This window comes from Macrobrachium nipponense, chromosome 30 (genome assembly GCF_015104395.2).
Source record: "Macrobrachium nipponense isolate FS-2020 chromosome 30, ASM1510439v2, whole genome shotgun sequence".
NCBI lineage: Eukaryota > Metazoa > Arthropoda > Malacostraca > Decapoda > Palaemonidae > Macrobrachium > Macrobrachium nipponense.
Window position 1 is genome coordinate 43,780,394 of NC_087218.1, and position 22,077 is coordinate 43,802,470.

General features: G+C 37.0%; 1 protein-coding gene across 1 annotated transcript in view; it reads left to right on the forward strand.

Annotated features, from left to right (window-relative positions):
- LOC135202478 (periodic tryptophan protein 1 homolog) overlaps window positions 1-12,632 on the forward strand; it is a 71,755-nt gene extending 59,123 nt beyond the window's left edge. Inside the window, exons 7-12 of the mRNA XM_064231889.1 lie at window positions 5,851-6,025; window positions 7,139-7,297; window positions 8,305-8,419; window positions 8,757-8,847; window positions 9,640-9,873; window positions 12,274-12,632. Coding sequence (XP_064087959.1) covers window positions 5,851-6,025; window positions 7,139-7,297; window positions 8,305-8,419; window positions 8,757-8,847; window positions 9,640-9,873; window positions 12,274-12,512 — 1,013 coding nt within the window. The 3' untranslated portion in view covers window positions 12,513-12,632. The remainder of the gene's footprint in view (window positions 1-5,850; window positions 6,026-7,138; window positions 7,298-8,304; window positions 8,420-8,756; window positions 8,848-9,639; window positions 9,874-12,273) is intronic.
- The last annotated feature ends 9,445 nt before the right edge of the window (window positions 12,633-22,077 follow it).

The window sequence follows — 22,077 nt, forward strand, 5'->3', positions numbered from 1 at the left end:
TTGATAGGCGTGAGGGGCAACCTTGAGGGCGTAAAGCGACTGAACGTATAGCTGGAGAAGATGTCTTGATGGTGTTCAATTTATTTTCCTTTAAATCCTCGACTCCCTAGTTCCCTTTGACTTTTTCTGTGCACAGCAAACATCATAGTGGCCAAATTTATAGCAAACTCGGCACTCCTTAGCCAAATGCGGGACATGCAGCAGTGTAATGGGAAATGGCCAGTTTTAGCACAGTTCCTGCATTTGTGAGATGCTGCCTTACATGTGTCGCTATGATGCTGTTGACCACAATTCTTGCATCTGCTACTGAAAGAAGGGTTTTTCTCCTGCGAGTAACTTTCTTAGGTTGCGGCTGCTTAGCAGCAACCTTCTTTTGCTTCTTGTAGTTTGACACAGCACGTACTGAAGTCTGTGGAGCCTTTAGCTCAGTCGTTGTCTTCTTTGCAGCTTCAAAAGCCCTGCAAGTTAGCTTTACTTCCTCAAGTGTTGCTGTAGTTGGCATGCTGATGAGTTTCTTGGTGAGTTCTTCATTCCTTATGCCAACCAAAATGGCGTGTTCATTTGCGACTCCACGCAGTTAACGCCTTTACACAAATCAACCTCCTCTGAGAGCTGTTGTAACGAATGAAAAAATCCGTTAATGACTCGCCTTCTGCTTGCTTACATTGCGTAAAAGCTAAACGGCGAAGTGCCCTCATTCTGCTGACCCTTTATATAAGTTTCAATTTGAGTTAAAAACACCATCTTAAAGCATAGGTGAGTCTGGCGGAATACCCAAATTGTGTTCTAACAAGCGTCTCATCTCAACACTTAGGCATGCCCTTAGCTGTATTAATTGCTTAGGTTGTGGTAAATTATCCAAATCTACCATAACAGCATAATCATTCATCTCTGCTTCCATTATGTGTTATTGTCTATAGGTGACATCGTGAGTTAATGGTGGAGGCAAATTTACTGTAACCTTAGGTGCTTGCACAGCTAAATTAGGCCCTTGGAGAACGCTTGCAGATGTAGGTACTGGGGTAGGGGGCCCTATGCCATCAGTTGCTTGAGGTACGCTATGGGTGCCTGGGGCCAGTTCATAGCTTCAAATTAATGCTTTAAATTCTTCCTGATGCCTGGACCATTGTCTTCTGTTCCTTCGTTTGCTTCATCTGTTTTCTTCTTTCTTCATCTTTTCTATCCATGTATTCAAACATCTTGCTGATAAAATCCATGGCCGAAGGGGTTGATGAGGGAGACGTAGATCTTGAATGTGTTGGAGATGACGTCATGTCGGCGGTGGTTGAGGAAGATGGGGAAGAAACCTTCAAAGTCTTCGGTCTCTTCCCTTTATCGTGTTTTGGCGGCATAAATAGACAATTCAAACGAAATAAGAGAAATATCGCTCAGCGCCTTCAGTGTATTGGCGGCATAAATAGAAAATTCAATCGAAAAAAGATAGAATATCGCTTAGCGCCTTTCAGTAGTAAACGTCACAATGACGTCACAAACGATAGCCAATCACCGACTACAATAGCTCTAGGTAACGGAGCAAGATCGGAGCTGGCAACACTGTAACTGCTGTGGTCTCTTGCGCCGTTGCACACAACGGTGAACGCAAGTAGGTCGCCCCTCAAACGCTGGCGAGTAGGGGTGTGACGCTCTGTTCCGGCCTCTGCAGACGGCCAACGCACACTAGTCCTAATTTAGGTAGCCATCACGATATATTGAGTCACTGTAATAAAGCCCCAGCAATATTGAGTCACTGTTAAAAAGCCCCAACAATATATTGAGTCACTGTAACTACACAAGCTCACTGCCAATATGTACGTACAATCCAAACGAAGCTCGAGTTCACTGCTGCTTGGTAACTTGGTTACGATGAACCGACACTTGGTTCTTGCTTGCTTGACCAAGTTGGTTGGAGAAGTTAATAACTGATCGAAATTCACTTATGGCAAGTCCCTCACTGCGCCATCTTTGTTATCTTTCAATAGATAGTTAATATAGGGCTTCACTGAAACACTTGCGTAAATCCTTAAGCCATATAATACGTGAAAATGATAATTATAAAAGTTATACACTGGAGGAGCTTTGAACAGTGGCGGGCTATGGCGTAGACTAATAATGCAGTGATACCAGATACAGACAAATGAATAGCGCACCACAAAATGATATAAATGCTACATAATATTCCCTATGCTCCGATAAACAATGAAGAATTGCATTTACGTATTATAACACAACATGTATGCTAAATGTGCATTAGAAATAACAGGTACATATTAATAATAATAATAATCATACGTATAAGTAAATAATTGTGATAATCCATCACTCACCAAGAAGACTCTATTCCTGGTTGCATTGGCAACAGCCAAGAGAATAGGAGAGCTGCAAGCCTTTAGCAAGAATGTAGGCTTCAGTGGGGAGACTGCAGTCTGCTCGCTGCAACTAGGTTTTCTTGCCAAAAATGAGAATCCTTCTCATCCATGGCCTAGATCCTTTACCATCCCGGGGTTGTCTCATTTAGTAGGACAGGAAAAGGAGAGAGGACTTTGTCCAGTGAGAGCCCTAAAATTTTATTTACAGAAAACCAAACACTTAAGAGGGACAGCAGACAATCTCTGGGTGTCGGGTTAATAAAAAAGCCTTCATACCTTTGTCGAATTTATCAAAGACTTGATAAGGGAAGCTCACCAGAACTGTGATGAGAAAAGCTTCCCAATCCTCAAAGTCAAGGCGCACGAAGTAAGAGCTGTGGCGACTTCGATGGCGTATTGACACAACAAGTCGATGAAGGCTATTTTAGAAGCGACTTTTTGGAGAAGCAAGTCGATCTTCGCAGATTGCTACCTCAAAGAGGTACAGACCCAATATGAAGATTGTTGCTCCCTGGGTCCGTACGTTGCCTCCGGCGCGTAGTTGGAGAAGGTGATAACCTGCCTCTAACCCATAACCTTTTTTTTTATATACCCTTGCTTTTCTTGAACTTGGTATCACAGGTTGTCTGTGAAGGTTGTCGAACCTTCCACAGTCTGGGATGCAAGTCTAAGTTAGTGTTTTTTAGTGTGTTAGTTGGTCAGGTGGTCAGCTCATTGTCCATGGCTTTGCCGGGATAGCAAGGGTGGTGGTCTAGTCAGGTTAAGGTCGAGGACCGTCTGACAGCCCCACAGAGACTTTCTACAGCCCCCTGGGTGGATCGCTGGGTCTCTCAAGGAATGCAGGCTAATGAGGCAGGAAAACTTTAAAGCCAGCTTCCTTATCAGGTAAGAACCAGATTATTAGTCCAGCTAATTGTAGCGATTAATAATTTTAACGAATTCCCAACGGTGTCGCGGTTCTCGAACCACCACCAAAGGTGTCAATCAGCTATATATATGTAACTACCAGGGAAGTTAGATATTTAAAAATATTATTTTCATTTTAAAATAAGTTTTTAAATATAGTACTTACCTGGTAGATACATATATAAAGGTCCCTCCCTCCTCCCCTCTGAGAACAGGGGCATGGAATTTCTGAGGACAAATGGGAATGGTTCCAGATACCTGGATAGAGGGAGTACAGGTATGAACACCTGACCGTCTATCGGCGATAGCCGCGAATTTTGAATTTCTGCCGTGCGCGCGATGAATCAGCGGGATTAAGCTATAAATATGTAACTACCAGGTAAGTATATTTAAAAACTTATTTTAAAATGAAAATAACATTTTCATATAGGTTGGTATTTGGCATTAACTCTCCATATTTCTAGTTAACAGATAGTCATTTATTTTTTTAGTTTGTCACTCTTGATTTGGTGATCAGACCTTCCAAGCTAGAGGATCTCACACGTGATATGAATTCTAAGCAATCCTACACCCTTGAGTGGGCTGCCAATAAAACATACTTAGGCATGGATGTGTGGATGTTGTCTTGATTGAAGAGATAATAATTTACATCCATTAATTTCCTTGACAAGTGTAGTAGACATTCAAAATTTTCTAAATGTTCCAGTTTAGCTCTTGTTTCTCCTATAATTCACAGAAACGCTGTACTCTGAAAAAAGAAGAAATTTTGTTCCATTTCCTGATTACCTTGCAATTCCTAGAAATGGCAGCTGTTCTAGTGCTTCTTTCTAACAGGCACTAATAGTTCCCCATGATCAATTATGTACAAGTGGATTCCTTATTCAAGTGTGAACCTGCATAAAACCTCTTTTGGTGGCTACAAGATTGACATATCTCTTTCAAGGGATCTCTTTTGCCCCAAGACTGAGTATTCACCAGAGTATCTTCCATGGGTTGAGATGATTATATTTATGTGACCAACAAGCAAATCTTTCACATTACCTCTGTCAGAACTTTAATTAAAACATTTGTTTTGATAGACTTTTAGGGCTAGGTTAGGGATAATGCCAGCGTCTTTATGATGAACTGTGCAGCAACAGTGGGTTCCTTCCAAGAGTTATTTGTTGTGGCGTAGTCTCGCGATGTTGCAAAAACTGGTGTCATTAAAATCTAGAGACCTTCCACCTTCAGGTTTGAATAGTATTCAGTTTGCTTTCAGTTGAAATCCATTTTTCTGACAGTCTGCCAAAGTTGCTCTCCACATTATTAACCCCTCAACTTTCAAGGTCATGGAGTATAGTACACTTTTTGTAGTTCTTGTTGTAGGAGGTGACTGTATGAACTGTGTAATATTGGATCTTTTCAAAATTTAGTGAGGGAGGGGATATTTCAAGTTTCTCATGGTAAATAGGACCTTTCCTTTATTTTTCACTGCCTTGTAAGTCTCCTGTAAGTCTAGAATTCTAAGGTATAGGATTCATTAATCAAAACTGCCTTTTCTTCAGCTTGCGCAGCTACCAAAATGACATCAGTGACCTATAAACTTTCTTTTCATTATTTTCTCGGCTGACTGTTTATTATTTCTTCAACTTCTCATCATCTTGTTTTCCAGAATGCTGTAGCTCTGTTGCTCAAAAAAGCCATTTAAAAATGGATCTGTCTTTCATTCCAAGATGTGGACTTCAGTCTGTTGTATAAATTTCATGCTCTGGTTACCTCAGTACTCATAATTTATTAGTTGACTAAGCAAACCATTTGGCATGCTAGATATGAGTATACCAGCTCCTTCTGTTCTAGTGACATTTTTCAGGAAATTCTCAATATATTTTGTCATGAAACTGTGTTGCCTGCTGGTATGTATTTACTTGTATCTGCATCTCTCTCTTTTTTTCATATAGGCTGGTATTTGGCATTAACTCTCCATATTTATAGTTAACAGATAGTCATTTATTTTTTTATTTTGTCGCTCTTGATTTGGTGATCAGACCTTCCAAGCTAGAGGATCTCACACGTGATATGAATTCTAAGCAATCCTACAACCTTGAGTGGGCTGCCAATAAAACATACTTAGGCATGGATTTGTGGACGTTGTCTTGATTGAAGAGATAATAATTTACATCCATTAATATCCTTGACAAGTGTAGTAGACATTCAAAATTTTCTAAATGTTCCAGTTATAGAAACCATTGATTTTCTCTGAGGTTTTAACTCTGCATGTGAGTATAGATGCTTTTTTCCTGAACCAAAGTTTCATAGGTAAAGTACTTGAGATGCATTACTTGTAATGAGCTGGATCTTTTACCATAAAAATTATATCTTCAGTTGGTATGCATGTGGATTATTGCACTCCTTGAACCAAAGCATAAGGCTAAAAAATAATGGTTTTTATGTATGAAACAATTTCTTGAGAAAGTATGCTGTTTCTTGTTTATTTGTAATTTCCTGAGAAAATATGCTGTTTCCTGTTCATTTGTGAATATTTGATGAATAACTAGTGTCTTGCCTATTTTTATTGATTTCTGTTCAAATTGTTTTGCAGGAAATATGGTTGCAATTGGGAGTATGTCACCTGTGATAGAAGTTTGGGATTTAGACTTAGTGGACAGCTTGGAACCAGCTTATAAATTGGGTAAAAAAGGGAAGAAAAAAAAGAAGTTACCAGGTGTCGGCCACAAAGATGCAGTTCTCAGTCTAGCATGGAACACATATGCCGAGTTAGTTTACTTACATTTTCTTGTAATTCAGCATATAATCTGTATTTAATTTTTTATCTGAAATGGAGTTTTATCCTCTGCGCTCTTTTTAGACTTATGAATCTCTTCTCCACTATGTTGTGTAATGTTTTACAAGCTATCCCAAAACTCGATGTGTATATTTAAGCCTTATTCCTAAATTTGGTAAAGCTTACTTTTAGAACGACTTGTTTTCATTCTTGAATCTCCCTGTTATTAGTAACTGCCCATGGTGTGCTTCATGTGTTGCATTTAAGGCTTTACTGAAGCTGCTTTTCTGTTCCCTTTTGTCCTTTTTTCTCCTAGCTGTGTAACATCTTCGCATCTCTCCTGCTCTGATTTTTGACATATTTAAGAACAAATCTTTTAGCAGCCTTATAAAAAAATTTATTTCATGTATGGCACTTTGTAAACATTATTGAAGATTCTTTGCAGTAACCCTTTGGCCCCCACATCAGCTGCATTGCTTTTGGCATCATACAGTACTCTCCATCCATTTCCTTTTTTAAAACTTGCTATTTAGCAGCTCAATTTCGTCAACTTTTCCTTGCTTCTGTTTAAAGTTCTCATTTAAGAACAAATTATAGGATAATCCCTATATGAGAGTCTGAGAAAGTTTTTTGGTGGTTTTGTTAAACTACTTCAGTAATACCAGTATGGTCGCTTAATGAAGCCACCAATTTATTATGTACAGTATTCATGGTGAAAGTAAACATCAGAAAAGCTAGAGCTGGGTTTATGGTGGAAACTAATTTTTTTTTTTTTTTTTTTTTTTTTTTTTTTTTTTTTTTTTTTGTAGAGGTACTCATTATCTGTTTCCTTTTATCACTTCCCACTAGGCTGTCTAATAATTGTAACTTTTCTATGTCTATAAATTGGCCACTCAAAGGCTGAATGAGAACCTAGAATTTGGAAAATGATTTGCTTACTTGGCCATATCTTGATAAGAATATTACTATAGTTAATGATATAATTATTATTTTACATGATGTTAAATATTTAGTGTTGCTGTTTTGGAATTTATTGATTACAGTATCCAAAATAAATTTCTTGAGAAAACACAATATATAAATAAAACATATATGTATCCTGCAGGCATGTCTTAGCAAGTGGTTCTGTTGACCAGACAGTCATATTATGGGACTTACAGTATGGAAGTGTAGCCCAGCAATTAACATCATTTAATGAAAAAGTACAGGCTTTGAAGTGGCATCACACAGAACCTCATTCACTTCTGACTGGAGCTTGTGACAAGTAAGTAAAGTATTTTTATTATCATTTGTTGGTGTATTACAGCACGTACTAGGTTTATTTTTATTCAAATTGAATACTTACTTTTAAAATCATGATTATTTATTCTTTACTAATATTTAATTATTTTTCCGAGATTATTTACAAAATATACTCATCACATCAGAAACTTTGTTTCCCACCTCCAGAACCAATTGTAGTCAATTAGGGGTGAATAAATTATTATTACTTTATCACAAAGGGTTCGGTGGGAGCAAGGGAGCATTTTCACACTGCACATACTAATGCATGCATGAAAATGAGAGATCAGAACATGCATGCATGAAAATGAGAGATCAGTACAAGTACTGCAGTAAAGGATTCATTTCTGTTCTCATATTCAGTTTCTAATTGTTGATAGAATTCAGTTGTGTGTCTATGTTTTTAATGGTTCATTTTATGTTGTGAGTGTATTATGAAGTCTCATACATTTCTTTCTTTTTCTGTTTGCATTGATTGAGGAAGGTTTTCATAGGAAAGTTACTAACTTTTTAATTTGTGTAGAGTAATTTGAAACTCCTGCAAATCTAAGTAGAGTAAGTAAAATTTCAGCAAATCTGGATAGAGTAACTTTAAAATTCTAGCAAGTATATAAGAATATAACTAGTGAGGTAACAAATCTCAATGCATAGTCAAAAAATATATTACATTTCATCATCATTGTTGCCTAACACCTTGATTTGCTTTGCTTTTTCTTTTGAATTTACGTAGGCTCAGTTTTTGAGGCATGGACAATTACATGGAAAACCTAATTACTGTAGATTCCTTAAATATCAACAGTAATTATTTCATGACAACAATTAAAACCAGTTACTTAGGTGAGAATTAAAAAGTCTATAATGAAAGTGTGATGGATATTTTATTATATTAACTACGTAAGGTGAAACTAATAAAAATTATAATTATTGAGAACATAATGATTATTTTCTCAGAATGTCATGGAAGGCTTCATCTGTCAATAAATTTTTCAGAACGGTGAGATTATTTGACTGCAATGATAGCGAATCTTTCAAGTCATGGAAACTGGATGGTGAAATTGAGTGTGTGTTATGGAATAAACTGTCTGGGCAGCCACACCATTTCTTAGTAAGTAATTACATTGATTCTCATGTGTTACTTATGAGACTGGATTTTATGCATCATTTAGGTTAAACTTTTATATTGTTAAAATCTAGGATTTTTAGGTATGGTTAATTTGATTTGTTATTAGGTAAATGTTATTAGGACCAATGAAAATTGTCCCATTAGTATAATGATTTCATAAGCCTTTTGGGCAAATAAAAATGTTAACTAAGGTTTTACAGTAAAATAACTTTTTTTTTTAGAGAACTAAATATTACCTATCATGAATTATGTCTTGTATACTTTCATTAGAACCTATTCATTGTTACTCTTCCTTGATATCAATTATGTTTTCTAACAGGCAAGTACAGACAAAGGCACAGTGTTTGGAATGGACTGCCGCCAGGAGAAACCTTTATGGACCTTGAATGCTCATGAAGATGGTTGTACAGGTGAGTGTTTCTCTTATTTCTTATAATTTATGACAGCAGTGCTATAACTTTTATTTATTGTTGTGCAATTTGAAATTAGCCTTTCTCTTCATCAACCTACCCTGAGTTTTGAATCCTTGTTATGTTTTCCTACCATTCTCTTAAATATAACTAGTTTAAGAAGAGAATTTTTTAGGCTCAGAGGTCTGGATAAACTTATCCTTTATACGTATATAATACTATTAATAACCCGTCTCTTAATACATCACTGTATGCTGTAAATGTAGTTTTATAATCTCAACAAAGAAATTTTCGAGACTTTTCTTCCTCACAAGGGAGAATCAGAGTTGAGATGTCTTATTTATTGGAAATGTTATTATTTGGCAACAAAGTAAATACATAGTGATAGGTTCCTAAGGAAGCATGTACAGGCAGAATGCTTATTAAGCCAGAGATAGTAATTATAATTCTCAGCATGTTGGGTATCTGTATAAACTCTCTTATCATGAATGTTTGTTAACCATTTGTTGAAAATCATATCATTTTGTTGCTTCACTATGTATCCATTTTGTTCCAAAATGAGTATGATGATATATACAAAATTGTACATATTACTGATGCAGTGAAAAGTCTCCGAACACAGTTGTATTAATACTTTCTCATACCAGTGCGATCTTATCACTACTTTTAGCTGTTTTCGAATTTTGAATTTGATTAGTGGCTTAATTTTAATAATATGTACTATCTTTTAAAAGTTTCACAAAGTAAATCTCACATCTTTATGACTTCCTCACCAGTATAATTATATTACAGGTTTGCAAATGAGCCCTCTGTGTCCCGGATGCTTGGTTACCATATCAGCTGATAACACGGTAAAGATATGGGATATTTTAGGTGGAGAACCAAAATTAATTAAAGAAGACAATCCAAAGCTTGGTGTTCTCCATTGCTTATCTCAGTGCCCAGATATGCCATTTGTATTTTGCATGGGAGGAGACAACCGTGAAAACAATTTTAAAGTGTGGGACATTCGCAACTCAAAGAAAGGTAAGAATTTACATTCCATGACTTAATAAGGTTTGTTTTAATAAATTTATGAATTCATGTTATACAGATTTTTTCAGCAAACAGGGGTCAAGTGTATGTTGTATTAAGAAAGTGAAATATGTTGTTTTGGGAGTCTATTTATTATTTCATAATTAACCCAATATTTATGATCAGATTTTAGAAAACTGCTTTACAGCTCACATCTTTGAATCATAAAATGTAGAGTGTATGGAAGTATGTCGAGAACCTTCCATGGAGATACTGGTTGTTCAAAGACTGAATGAAACTTATCATTTTGTCTTAAAAGTGACATAGCTAGCATTTATAGCTTCACAACTTTTGAAAAATAGTTTATAATATGATCAGCCTGTTTATTTGTATGTCTCGAATGTTTTAAAGTTGAATGTTCGGAAGTAGGTTGGTATGTGTATTATTTTTTATTTAATATTAGACAATATGTAACCACATTAGACCACCATGCCAGTTATCTAGATTTTCATGTCTGGACAAACCTTTTAGGTTTTTAGATTAGGGGAGAAAATTGGAAAATGGAAAAACTGAAGTTAGACATTGAATTGTGGCAAGAGAACAAGGGATAGAAGAAACAAAGAACTACAGTCCGGTCTCGAATTATGCATATTCGAATTGTGCGATTCCCCTTTTATGCAGTCGCTAGTTCTCAAAAATAGATTTTCTGTATCTGCTAAGGTGTTCAAAGTCTGCGAGTCACGCACCACAAAACGTATCAAATATATTGTCTTTTCAAGTATTTTAGGTGGGGTGGGGAGGTTCATTGGTATCTGAGAGAAGGGGTTGGGTGAATGTTTGGAGGAAAAAACTTATTCCTCCAAGGGGGAATGCAATAAAAAGGTTTCCTGCTCAGCCATTAGCTAAGGCGGAAAGCTCTGTCTTGCGCATTTGTGACGTCATAGCGCAGTGTGTAAGGATGATCTGTATCATCACCATTGTCATACGTTTTATTCAGATCTGCGAAGTGTATTCTGAATGATCGGTATCATCATCATCGCCATAGGTATTATTCAGATCTGCGAAGTGTATCCTGAAGGCTTCTGCTCAGCCATTAGCTAAGACGGAAGGCTCTGCCTTACGCATTTGTAACGTCATAGCAAAGTGTGTATAAATGATTGGCATTATCATCATTGCCATATGTATTATTCAGATCTGCGAAGTGTATTCTGATCATTCGCATCATGTATGCATCTGCCTAGAAGTTGAAGAGGAAGACCCATTTTCTCGAAACTAAAGTTAAAGACGAAGGAAGGAGCAACTTCCATTTCGGCAGCAGTCGACAACTGTCATTGCTGAACATGAAGTAAGAATTTTTTTTTCTAAGTTAACTTTTGGCATTTGATCATTTATTTTTTTCTATTGTTGAAATTGGTTTTGATGAAAAGACTAGTAAAAGTGATTAACAGAGAAGCAGATGTGTTTGAGAGAATCGTTCGATCTAAACTTTTCAAGAACCTGTCATTTCAAGTTGAATTTTGAATTTTTATCATTTCTTTTTAAGAAATTGTAATTTTATTTCAAATTTTGAATTTTCATCAGTTCTTTTTTATCGTAGAAAAAATTTATATGAAAACTATTACATAGTGAACATGCCAGACAAAGAAACTGAGACAGGTGCTCGAAACCAAGTTTGCTAGGCCTAACGGGAGTGAAGACACATGATCCGGCAGTCCCCAAAATCTCAAATGGTTCACGAAGCCTTCCTTCAGCAGAACTTCACGGAGGATGAGATAGAGGATTTTGAATTTTTTTTTGGCAGAAGAGGGGTAGAGGAAATTCCATCCAAAGGGTTTTTTAAAGGAAATGACTGTATCGTACAGTACACTTGCACCCAATGGTGGCATTGTTTACGTGTGGGATTTTCACCATCCTGTGTGTAATTTTAAACTTTTTCAAGTTATTAAAACCTTTTTAATGTTTTATTTATCCATAAGAAATATTTCATATTAGAAAAAATTACAGTATAGTACATAGAAAGTATTGAAAATGGGTAGTATAAAAAAGTTTGACTGGGTAAGTTGCCGTTTGCCTTGGCACTAATGGAATTATTCCCATAAGGTATGTGTATGGAAATCTGTGAATTTCCAATTCTGTGAGGCCGTGGATCGACCAAATTCTCGCATAATTGGGGACCGTACTGTACCATTATGATGCACAGTACAGTAGTAATCTGTTTTGGGATTGTTGTTCAATGAATAATGACTTCAGGTACAGATTTATAGTGATCATATTTATTGAATGGGGCATTTGAGAAGTAAACAGGTAGACAACAAAGCATAAGGGATGATTGTATGGCGTGTAGTGGCAGAGGGCAAAAATTAATTTTTCTTGTAATTAAGAATAATTTGACATCCATACTATCTATTTCAGTTCGGACAACATTCTGCAACCGAGTAGGTTTGCCGGCTGATGAGAATGAAGAAGGAAGTGATGATGAGACTGAAAAAGTGAATAAATCTAAATCATTTGGAGGAAGCAGTATAAGTGCAGCCACACCTGGGGTAGTGTTATTAGAAGATTCTGCTGAAGCTCTGCCAACCTATAGGAAACCTAAGAAATTTGGTAAGAAGAAAGGTGGTCATCTAGAAAACAAAAGAAGGAAAAGATAAAGATTATAAAGATATGAATTCTATATATTAATGTATTAATAAGTATGGTATTAAATGGCGTTGTTATCTTCGACAGGCGGAACTCTTATTCCCATGTTATATTAATAAAGTTTCACAGTAGGTTTTTTTTATGTCCTAGTGTTTACTTTTTTTTTAAATTAGCTTGAGTAGTATGGTTTTTATGTAATTTGAGAATTATTCATGGCTCCAGCAAAAGACAAAATAATATGTTGAAGAGTTTTGAAAAAAAAAAAAAAAAAAAAAAAAAAAAAGTTTTGAAAAAAAAAAAAAAAAAAAAAACGAGATACGAAGTTTTTTATTGTCAAATTTCATTTGGTCATTATGTATGATATTTGCCATATGTTGCTCTGCTAATGTTTGAAATTCTCTGTTTGATACTTTTACAGTTGGAAGTGGCCTTACATGGCTAAGAGACCAGTTGTAAATTGAGAGAAAGTTCTACCTGAAGTTTTAAAAGTTTTCTGTATGACACTTAAAAGGCAACATCAATGATCTTACACATCAAAAAGTTCAGACTTAATTATTCACTTACTTTCAAACTAAACTGTTTTATCAGTGTTTGTGGCCATTAGTATTGTGAGAACAAAACCACCTTTTAAAAACAGTTTAAATACAGTTTTGAATATTTGGAATTCCAGATCTAGAAGAAGGTAAGAGCATATGTTAAAGCAGCGTTCTCACAATCTCCCTATAATGTAAAGTATGTGGAGAAGCTAACTTTTACTTGATATATATTCAGCAACCCCTTTCCTTTACATTGCAACTATTTTTGGGATCAATTTTTAAAATAGTTCTTGAATAAAATTGAAAATAACTATTTGCATGAAGTTCATGCCATTATAAGTTATTCATTAGATGGAATAACTTTGATAAAGAAATTAGGGCAACAGTAAAAGTAAAACTAAAGCCATTGGTCCCATTGCTGAATAACCATTGGTTTCATGCAATGTAAAAACACCATACAAAAGCAAACAAAGTGAAAGACTAATGGAAAAAAAGAGTTTAAGAATGGCTGATGTTTGCAGAGAATACATTGTTAACTAGTGGTGATATTGAGAGAAGATGAAGATTTGGAAGTATCTAAGAGAATGGAGACAGCAAAAGTAAGTTCATTAAAGCAAATGGAAGCTGAGAAGACTGATAAAGGATTTCATTACTGGAAAACTAGTAATAGCTAACTTATAATGTATTAAGGATTTAATGTTAAACATGAAATAAATCAAGAGTTGAGTTTGTTTATAATGAAAAACAAGTGTTTACAAGAAGCATACAAGTACGATATGTAAAAGTTTTGTGTAATGAATAAAACCATTTTTTTGTAGGCATGTAAAGACTACATGTGGCTGTGGAAGCTTCATGGGTATACGAACTTTACTCTTTATTCAGCAGCTGTAAGATGCTTGCAGTATTTAGTGCTTCCTGTAAGTAATGACAACCCCAGCACAGCCCACACTTGATTGTTCAAAACATCCCCAAGTAGCAGTAATAACAAATTCTAACCTAAACAAAACTATACTTTACACTTGACATTGAGTTTAAGAGATTTATAGGTAAAATTAATCTTATAAAAAGGAGCCTAGCAAAACACCATCATAATAATGTGGCTGATAATTGAAAAAAAAAGTAAGTTGAGCATTACACAATCAGAATATTTCCTTAGAAAAGGTTACAGGTGGAAAAAACCAGTCCTGTAATGAAGAATCTAAGAAGTGGAAACCCCCTGTATAATCATCTTCAAGTCATCCGATTTTCCTCTTATAGTTAGATGTGAAATATGTTCTTTCAACTCTCTTCTGCTTAAATACCCATCTGGTCTAGATTTTCATTTGTACTCCCCCCCCCCCCCCCCCCCCCCACCCCCCCCCCCCCCCCCCCCCCCCCCCCCCCCCCCCCCCCCCCCCCCCCCCCCCCCCCCCCCCCCCCCCCCCCCCACCCCCCCCCCCCATGATCTTCGGGCCTTCCTACTGGTCTTTGTTTGGCAACTACCAATCTACTACTTTTCTGGGACGCTGTTCCCCACCTCTCCTTTATCACATCTCCAGATCATTTCAGTTTTGGGGATCTATTGTCAGTATTCCAGCTTTTAGACACCTCATCTCTCAACAGCTTCCTCAATTGTGTTATGATTTTTCCTCTGCATTCTAGAGATTCCACACTTCTTATACTTTTTCTCAATCGTTACCTCAGCTCCAATCCTGACAGTTAAGGTTCTGAAAATAAAAAGAAACTCAGGATCTCAATTGTTCGTATGTTGACATCCTGCGTATTTCTTTTTACTTAAGATTATCTTAAATGCCAAGGTTTTTTTGTATATACACAAATGTAATCAGCTTCCATCTGCCACCTTTTTAACAACAGAGCCATCTATTAGGGAAAAACTCTATTGCGAGAGTATATATAATGTTCTAAACTTTAGAATCTAAAGGGCCCATAATAATACAAAGTGTTAAGAGTCCGTATATAATTTTTAAGACTTCACAAAAAGCTTTCGAACCTTCCCTGGTTTTCTTTTTTTTTTTTTTTTTTTTTTTTTTTTGTCTGAAGATGAACCCAGGGAAGGGTTCGAAAGCTTTTTGTGAAGTCTTAAAAATTATATAAGGACTCTTAACACTATTATTGTGGACCCTTTAGAACAAAACAGAGGCATCATCATGGTTCTAAAGGGTGAACCTATAATTCCACATCTGTAAGATCACAAGTTCCATGAAGGAGGCTGACTATGTCCTTGAGGCAATCCAATCCAAGAGCCCCTCTTTCCCCGGGAATGCATGTAGCTACATATGTAGAACAAGAGGTCCAGACACTGCACAAGGACCTGCAGAAGTTCCTCATAGCCAATTTCTTTCTGACCCCCTACCTAGCAGCCACCAGCCTACTGAAAATTCAATCCAGCGGAGAGGAAGTACTGCACTTTCGAAAGGGAACTTCTCGACACACACCGCAACTGAAAGTCGAGGCACCTGCCCGAAGACACCTTTCAATCTTTCCGAGAGACCACTACCCACTCACGCACACCCTTACCAAAAACCAAGATGCATGCTTCACCTGTGAGTGGCACCAGCTCTAAGCCATTACTGAATTCAGGCACACCGTTCACCACATACCTGGCAGGAAGAACCCTGTGAACCAAAATTAACAGACTTGACAGATATCCACTGCCCAACTCCGAGACACCAAAACAAGAGATTACCATAGCTCCGCAACAAATCTAGAGTGGGGAGATGTCCCTTTCAGTAACACATTGCGTTTCATCCTCTGCAAGACCAGCGCTGGCTGCCCATGCCCACTTTGTCAACTGCCCTTCAGAGGAAGGTTTTTGACTTCATCCACAAACTCTTCTTTACTTCCAGAGGAACAACAGCCAAATCAGTGACACAAATAGTGTAAAAATAAGACATGAAATGTGAGCGTGAGATATATATATATATATATATATAATATATATATATATATACTATATATATATATATATTATATATATTATATATATATATATCTTTCCCCGTATTGCAAGCGGCATCTATTTTTTCCAATCCTACTAAAAGAAGAAAAAAAAAGTCTAAATCATTATCACTAATTCGTAACAACTTGAAATGAAATGTAAACTTTTATCGTAGTTCTCCGATTCCCTCGGCCTCTTTGAGTATAAGAATCTGACACGTCTTTTCAGGAAATAGACTGCTCGGGTTTCACCTTGATATTTGTTTCTCAGCTATCATCGAGTACCTGTTTGAAGTCATAGTAGGAGAGAGAAGTTGAATCTTGTAGAATTCACGCCTCGTCACCTTGACCTTTGGTTGAACGTTTGGTTTTTCATACTTCTTATGTCCAAAACTTCTTAAATTACAGGCAATTCTGGAGCAAATGGGATCTACAAAAATCCCTCTGGAATGAAGGATTACTACTTTTATTAGTAGTACTTCATTTCATGAGTCATTTCTATGGTATATTCGGAAACCAGTTTATATTCGAGGTGTGAGAGACAACAGAATAGACGAATGGAGGGGAAAAAAGGTAGACACTAAAAAAATCTAATTGAAAATGAAGGCCCTATATAGAAATTAATCTGAGAAGAAGAGGAAAAAGGAAAAGATGATAATAGTAATGAGGATGGGGATACTGATTCAAAAACCAAATCCTAATTAGTATCCTACAAAAAAGTGAAGCTTAAACTTTTATCTTAACCGAAACAATATGGAAGATTGCAGTTTTGTTACCCGTTTGTTAAAAATATTAATTCGCGTTATAAGTGTACTTGACACTGTTTACCTAGTCTATGCCTAAGGGTATTCAACCCTAAGTCGGTGCAATCAGAGAATATCAGGAAAATTTGAGCAGAGACCTTGCGCGAGAAGTGGAAATTCCAATACGTCCTCAGCAATATATACGGCACATCTAGAATTAGACTAAAATACCCAACAATAAAACACGATATATTTGTGAAGATTCCTGCTGAATCTCGTGCTTAAATTCTTGTCGAATTTATACAGGAGAGAGAGAGAGAGAGAGAGAGAGAGATTTTTGAGAGAGATGAGAGAGAGAGAGAGAGAGAGACGAGAGAGAGAGAGAGAGAGAGAGAGTTTTTAATAAGAACATTCGGTTACTTGAAATATTAGTCGAACAAAAATATTTGCAATTGAATTATATTACTACCTAATTTAATCTTTGTTTGAATGTTCTCTTGGTTTCGTGTTCCTCACTATTATCTTTTCATTTATATCCAGTATTATATTTCCGTTGCAATTATTAACCTTAAGTAATTCCCACACCGAGGTTAGTTAGTAAAACTTAGAAAAATAAAGTCAAATCACTAAAAAATCTACTTATCATACATAAAAGTATGAGCATTTATGTAAGAATCATTATCTCGAATTTTTTTTCCCTTACAGACGATTTTTTGTAAATGAATTTATTTTCGTAGTCGATGACCTTGGTATGTTGACGCCAGCTTGCAATCAATCAGTCACTATCGATCAATCAATTAATAGTCAATGTTCATAATCCAACTAAGTGACGCATGAACGAGGAGGAGGTGTCATGGAAAACTTCACAAAATGTCACTAAAAAATTTTCCTTTTAACTTACAGGTCAAACATGCCAAATACGAATAAATAAACAATTAAATACGCGAATAAATGAGTAAGCAATTAAATAAATGACTAGATAACTAAGTAAACAAATAAATAAATGAATAAATAAATAAATAATAACAGACAAAATACAAATGAAATCAGATAGGCGAGGAATCCAGTTAGTTACCCAGCCGTTACTCCAAAAGCTTGGCACTGGTTCAACTCAATTCCCAGCCCTACGACGGAACCTTTCGGAAATGTTTGCGAAGTCAGAGCACGTCCACCTGGTAGTACAGTTAATCGACGGTTGAAAAATAAACGGCGACAAAGCCATTCATGGCATTATCAGGAGAAACTGACTGGGAGAAAGCAGGAAAGTTGAAACAGAACGGTAATAAGAAATAAGCCACTGCCCTGACCAGCCTGTTAAAAGTTAGTGTGTCTGGCTTCCGGTGTTAAGAGAAGTGTTGTATATAGAAATGTATTAACACGTTCAATGTTTTTATTTTTATTTTTTTTTTATTTTTATATTTTTTTTATTACCAGAGTTTTGAACATCTATGATTTAACTTTCCCAGTGAAACTCGATACTATTAATCCTGACAAAGTCACTGAACTAGACGCTAGAAAATTATGATACAATGAACATAAATTTCGGAAAGTTTATAAGGAAAAAAAACTTTCCATAAGTGGATAATTTTGAAAAGATTCCAATTGATACTTAAAGTTCTAAACGGCACTGAGCAAAGTTAAATTTCCGTGGAAACATAGTTTACATTCATCTGCTAACCGCTGTCTGCATTAGAATATTTGGCAATGTCCTGTTGGCAAATTCCCGAGATGTGTACTACTATAGTAGATTCACATCAACCGTGCATTTGATGTCTAGGCCAGTCCCTTACGACGCTCCTGATTGGCTGTTGATAAGCCAATCACAGGGCTGGAATTTCTCAGTCTCTCTCAAGAGTTCGCATAGGTAGGATGTATGTTCCACCTCTCCTGAAAGACGTATCCCTCAGGAGAAGTGGAACATAAATCCTAACCACGTGAACTCTCGAGAGAGACTGGGAGTTTCCAGCCCGGTCACTGGCTTATCCAGGATCTGGGCTTATCAACAGCCTATCAGAAGCGTCGTAAGGGACTGGCCTAGACATCAAATGCATGGTTGATGTGAATCTACTATAGAACTTAGCATTGCAGCAGCCACGGTTGTTTTGCCATGCCCATAGGTTAGGTTGGGTTAAGTTAAATTAGTTCAATGGAATCATCGACATTTAATTTGGGTGTGGGAAATATAATGAGATTATATTCAAGCAGATTTTATGGTTAATTTTTAGGATATGGCGTCCCATTTTTTTTTTTCAGGCAAGGTCCCGAGTACCCGTTGTCCACGCAATGCGCTTTGGGTTCTCTTCCATTATTCATAGCATATCCTGTGTTCCATGGTCTGTTATCCATGATACACGTATTCTGGTCTTGAACTACTTTTCGTGACATGATCTGGTCGTTCAACTCTCGTCATGTGTGTGTGTGTGTGTTGTGTGGGGGGGGGGGGGGGAGGGGGGGGGGGGGGGGGGGGGGGAGGAAACTGGACAGTGACCTTCTGTACTACTAAAATCCCAATAGCTAATTATGTCTCACTCGGCAATGAATGAAGGACTGGCCAAAGACATAGTCATTAGCTGCAAGTCTGGATGGGACAGTACAGACAGTGGCAGAAAGATTGAGAAGAGGTATAATACTAGTTTTGAATGAAGAGAGGGGAGAGATAACGAAAAAAAAAAGAGATTCAGGAAAACAGTGAGACAAACCCACCTGTCAATTTGTTAGTATTATTAGTAGCAGTATTATACACATATTTATATTTATGTAGAAACAAATTATTATTCTCACATACATAAAAAACAAAAAAACAAAAAGGGTATTTACTTGCAAAAATGAGAAAAGCAGAGAAGTTTAGCAAAATACAGATGCGAACCATAATTAAACAAAAAGCAGTTGAGAATTAAACTTAAAGCTATTTTAAGACAACACGCATAAGGGCTTTAAGCAGCATAACTGCATCTCCTGGAATCGGATGCAGCACAACCCAAAAACACAACCAAAAGCATTGTTTAACAATGTATATGATAAAACGCACTAGACCCAGCCTCTCTCACTACTGCACTGGCTTCTAAGTAAGTCTACACACATCTATCTACATAGGGTAAGGAATTGCGTCGCAACCCTCTCTTATACTAAATTCATTTCGACGATGTTATTATATTTGTTTGTATGGTGTTTCTACGTTGAATGGAACCAGTGGTTATTCAGCAACGGGACCAACGGCTTTACGTGACCTCCGAACCACGTCGAGAGTGAACTTCTTTCACCAGATATACACATCTCTCACACCACAATGGAATGCCCGAGAATCGAACTCACGGCCACCGAAGTGGCAGCCCAAGACCATACCAATCACGCCACTGAGGCGCTTTTCGACGAAGTGAGAATATTACTTTTAGTACAATAAAGGACACGGAAGAACTTGAGTATTGGACAATGTAACATCGCGACATTCCATCACAATGAGGTGGCAGCGGATTTTCCCAGTTAAAACCAAACAAGGAATCTTTGGACGATGATCTCAACCCTCTACCATTTCCTGAAAAAGCAGAACATCACCTCGATTAACATTTGTGTCGACGATACTATAGCGTTCCGGGGTGCATCCAGGCAGGAAACGAACCACGGTCGAACAATGTCCGACAGACAAACATTGTTACCATAACGTAGGCGAAGCAGGATGACGTCACAAGCGTTGAAAGGTGGAAGTAGATCTGGCAACAAACAGTGGTACCAGATGGGGTTGTATTCCACTGCTTTTACTCTGCTCACACGGCAAAGACTGGCAGACAATTGTTAAATGGTAACAATGTTCGCCCGTCGGACTTTGTTCGAATGTGTGGGCGCACCTTTAAGCGGATGACAATAAGATCACCACCTCTGCTGGCATTGAAAGCCCTCTGGCAGTATTTGCATATTAGCTCTAAGGATGCAATCATGGATTAGAGGAATTTACGAAATCAAGAGTAAAAGTCGCCATCATAAGTTTTTAAGATTAAAAAACAAATAAATAAATAAGCAAGCTTCAAAGGTATTTACGCACAGATTGTTTTAGTCCTGTTAAGGATATTGACCGGTGGCTGCTACTTGTGTTTTATGAAAAACTGCTATAGTAAGCAACTTTGGTCATACTCACACTCCACGAATTCTCGCGCTCTCGCAATATTGACCTACATATGATTCAGCATTGTAAATCTAATAATGAAACAACTTTCAGTTAAACCTAATTTTCCCTTGAAAAGAAAATTCAAAAATAAAAAGCTATAAATGATGAAAATAATGACATGAAAAAGTAGTTTTCATTTGAAAAACAATGGCTTTTAGCTACATTCTCCGCTTTTAATGAGTGCAGCACAAATGATCCTGTTCAATATATTTTTCGGATCACTCATGCAACATAACATAATGATGCAACATCTCAGGTAGATGTTTTGCTCTGCATTCATGCAACAAAGATGACTGACTACCTTTCAACTATATTCTTCATTTGTCATTCATGTAAAATAGCTTCATCAAAATTTTAAGATGCGTTGTATGATTTTCATTTCTACAACAAAAGCATTAGCAGCCTTCTCTACATGTCTTACTTTTCATTCGTGCAAAAAAGTTTATATTATTCACTTTTCTTTACTGGAAAAAAGGCGCCAAACTTTTCAACTGTATACTTCGTTTATGCAAAAAAAGTATCAGCCTATTAGCCTTTCCTTTGGAGAAACAAACGCCTCACCCTTATAATCTATTCTCATCTCTCTTCATCTAAACATAGACGTAGCGAAAACGGGCCTGAACCACTTCCCAAAAGATAAGCTTCACTAGCAGGCCGTTATTTCTCTAACCCGAATCACGGTCTTTCTTTTCCCATTGTCGCCTCCACAACCACCCCCCATCATGTGAAAACTCTCGTTTCTGAGTCGCCTCTGACGTAATCGATAGCATCATCAGCGGCAAAGGCATGTCCTCTCCCAAAGACACGGGTCAAAGGCAGAATCCGATAGTACTACTGGATGGAACTCGATCCTATAATAGTACTACTGGAACTCTACTGGTGACTCACCACAGGCGAGTGGCTCGTCGACTATTTTGGATTTTTAACGAGGATTAACGTAATTCAAAATCTTGAAATGCCGATGAAATATCGTAAATACACGCTTCAAGACCTCTAATAAACGTTCAACAAAATAGTAAACGAGACTCAGTAACCAGAGACGCACCTGTAGTTCCGAATACAAAAAAGAGGAATTCAGATTTTATGAGGGGTGGAGGGTAGGGGAACGGGAGAGACGGTAGGTGCCCAGAGAGAGAGAGAGAGAGAGAGAGAGAGAGAGAGAGAGAGAGTACCGTTACGGAGTATCCCAGGGTGCTTTGGG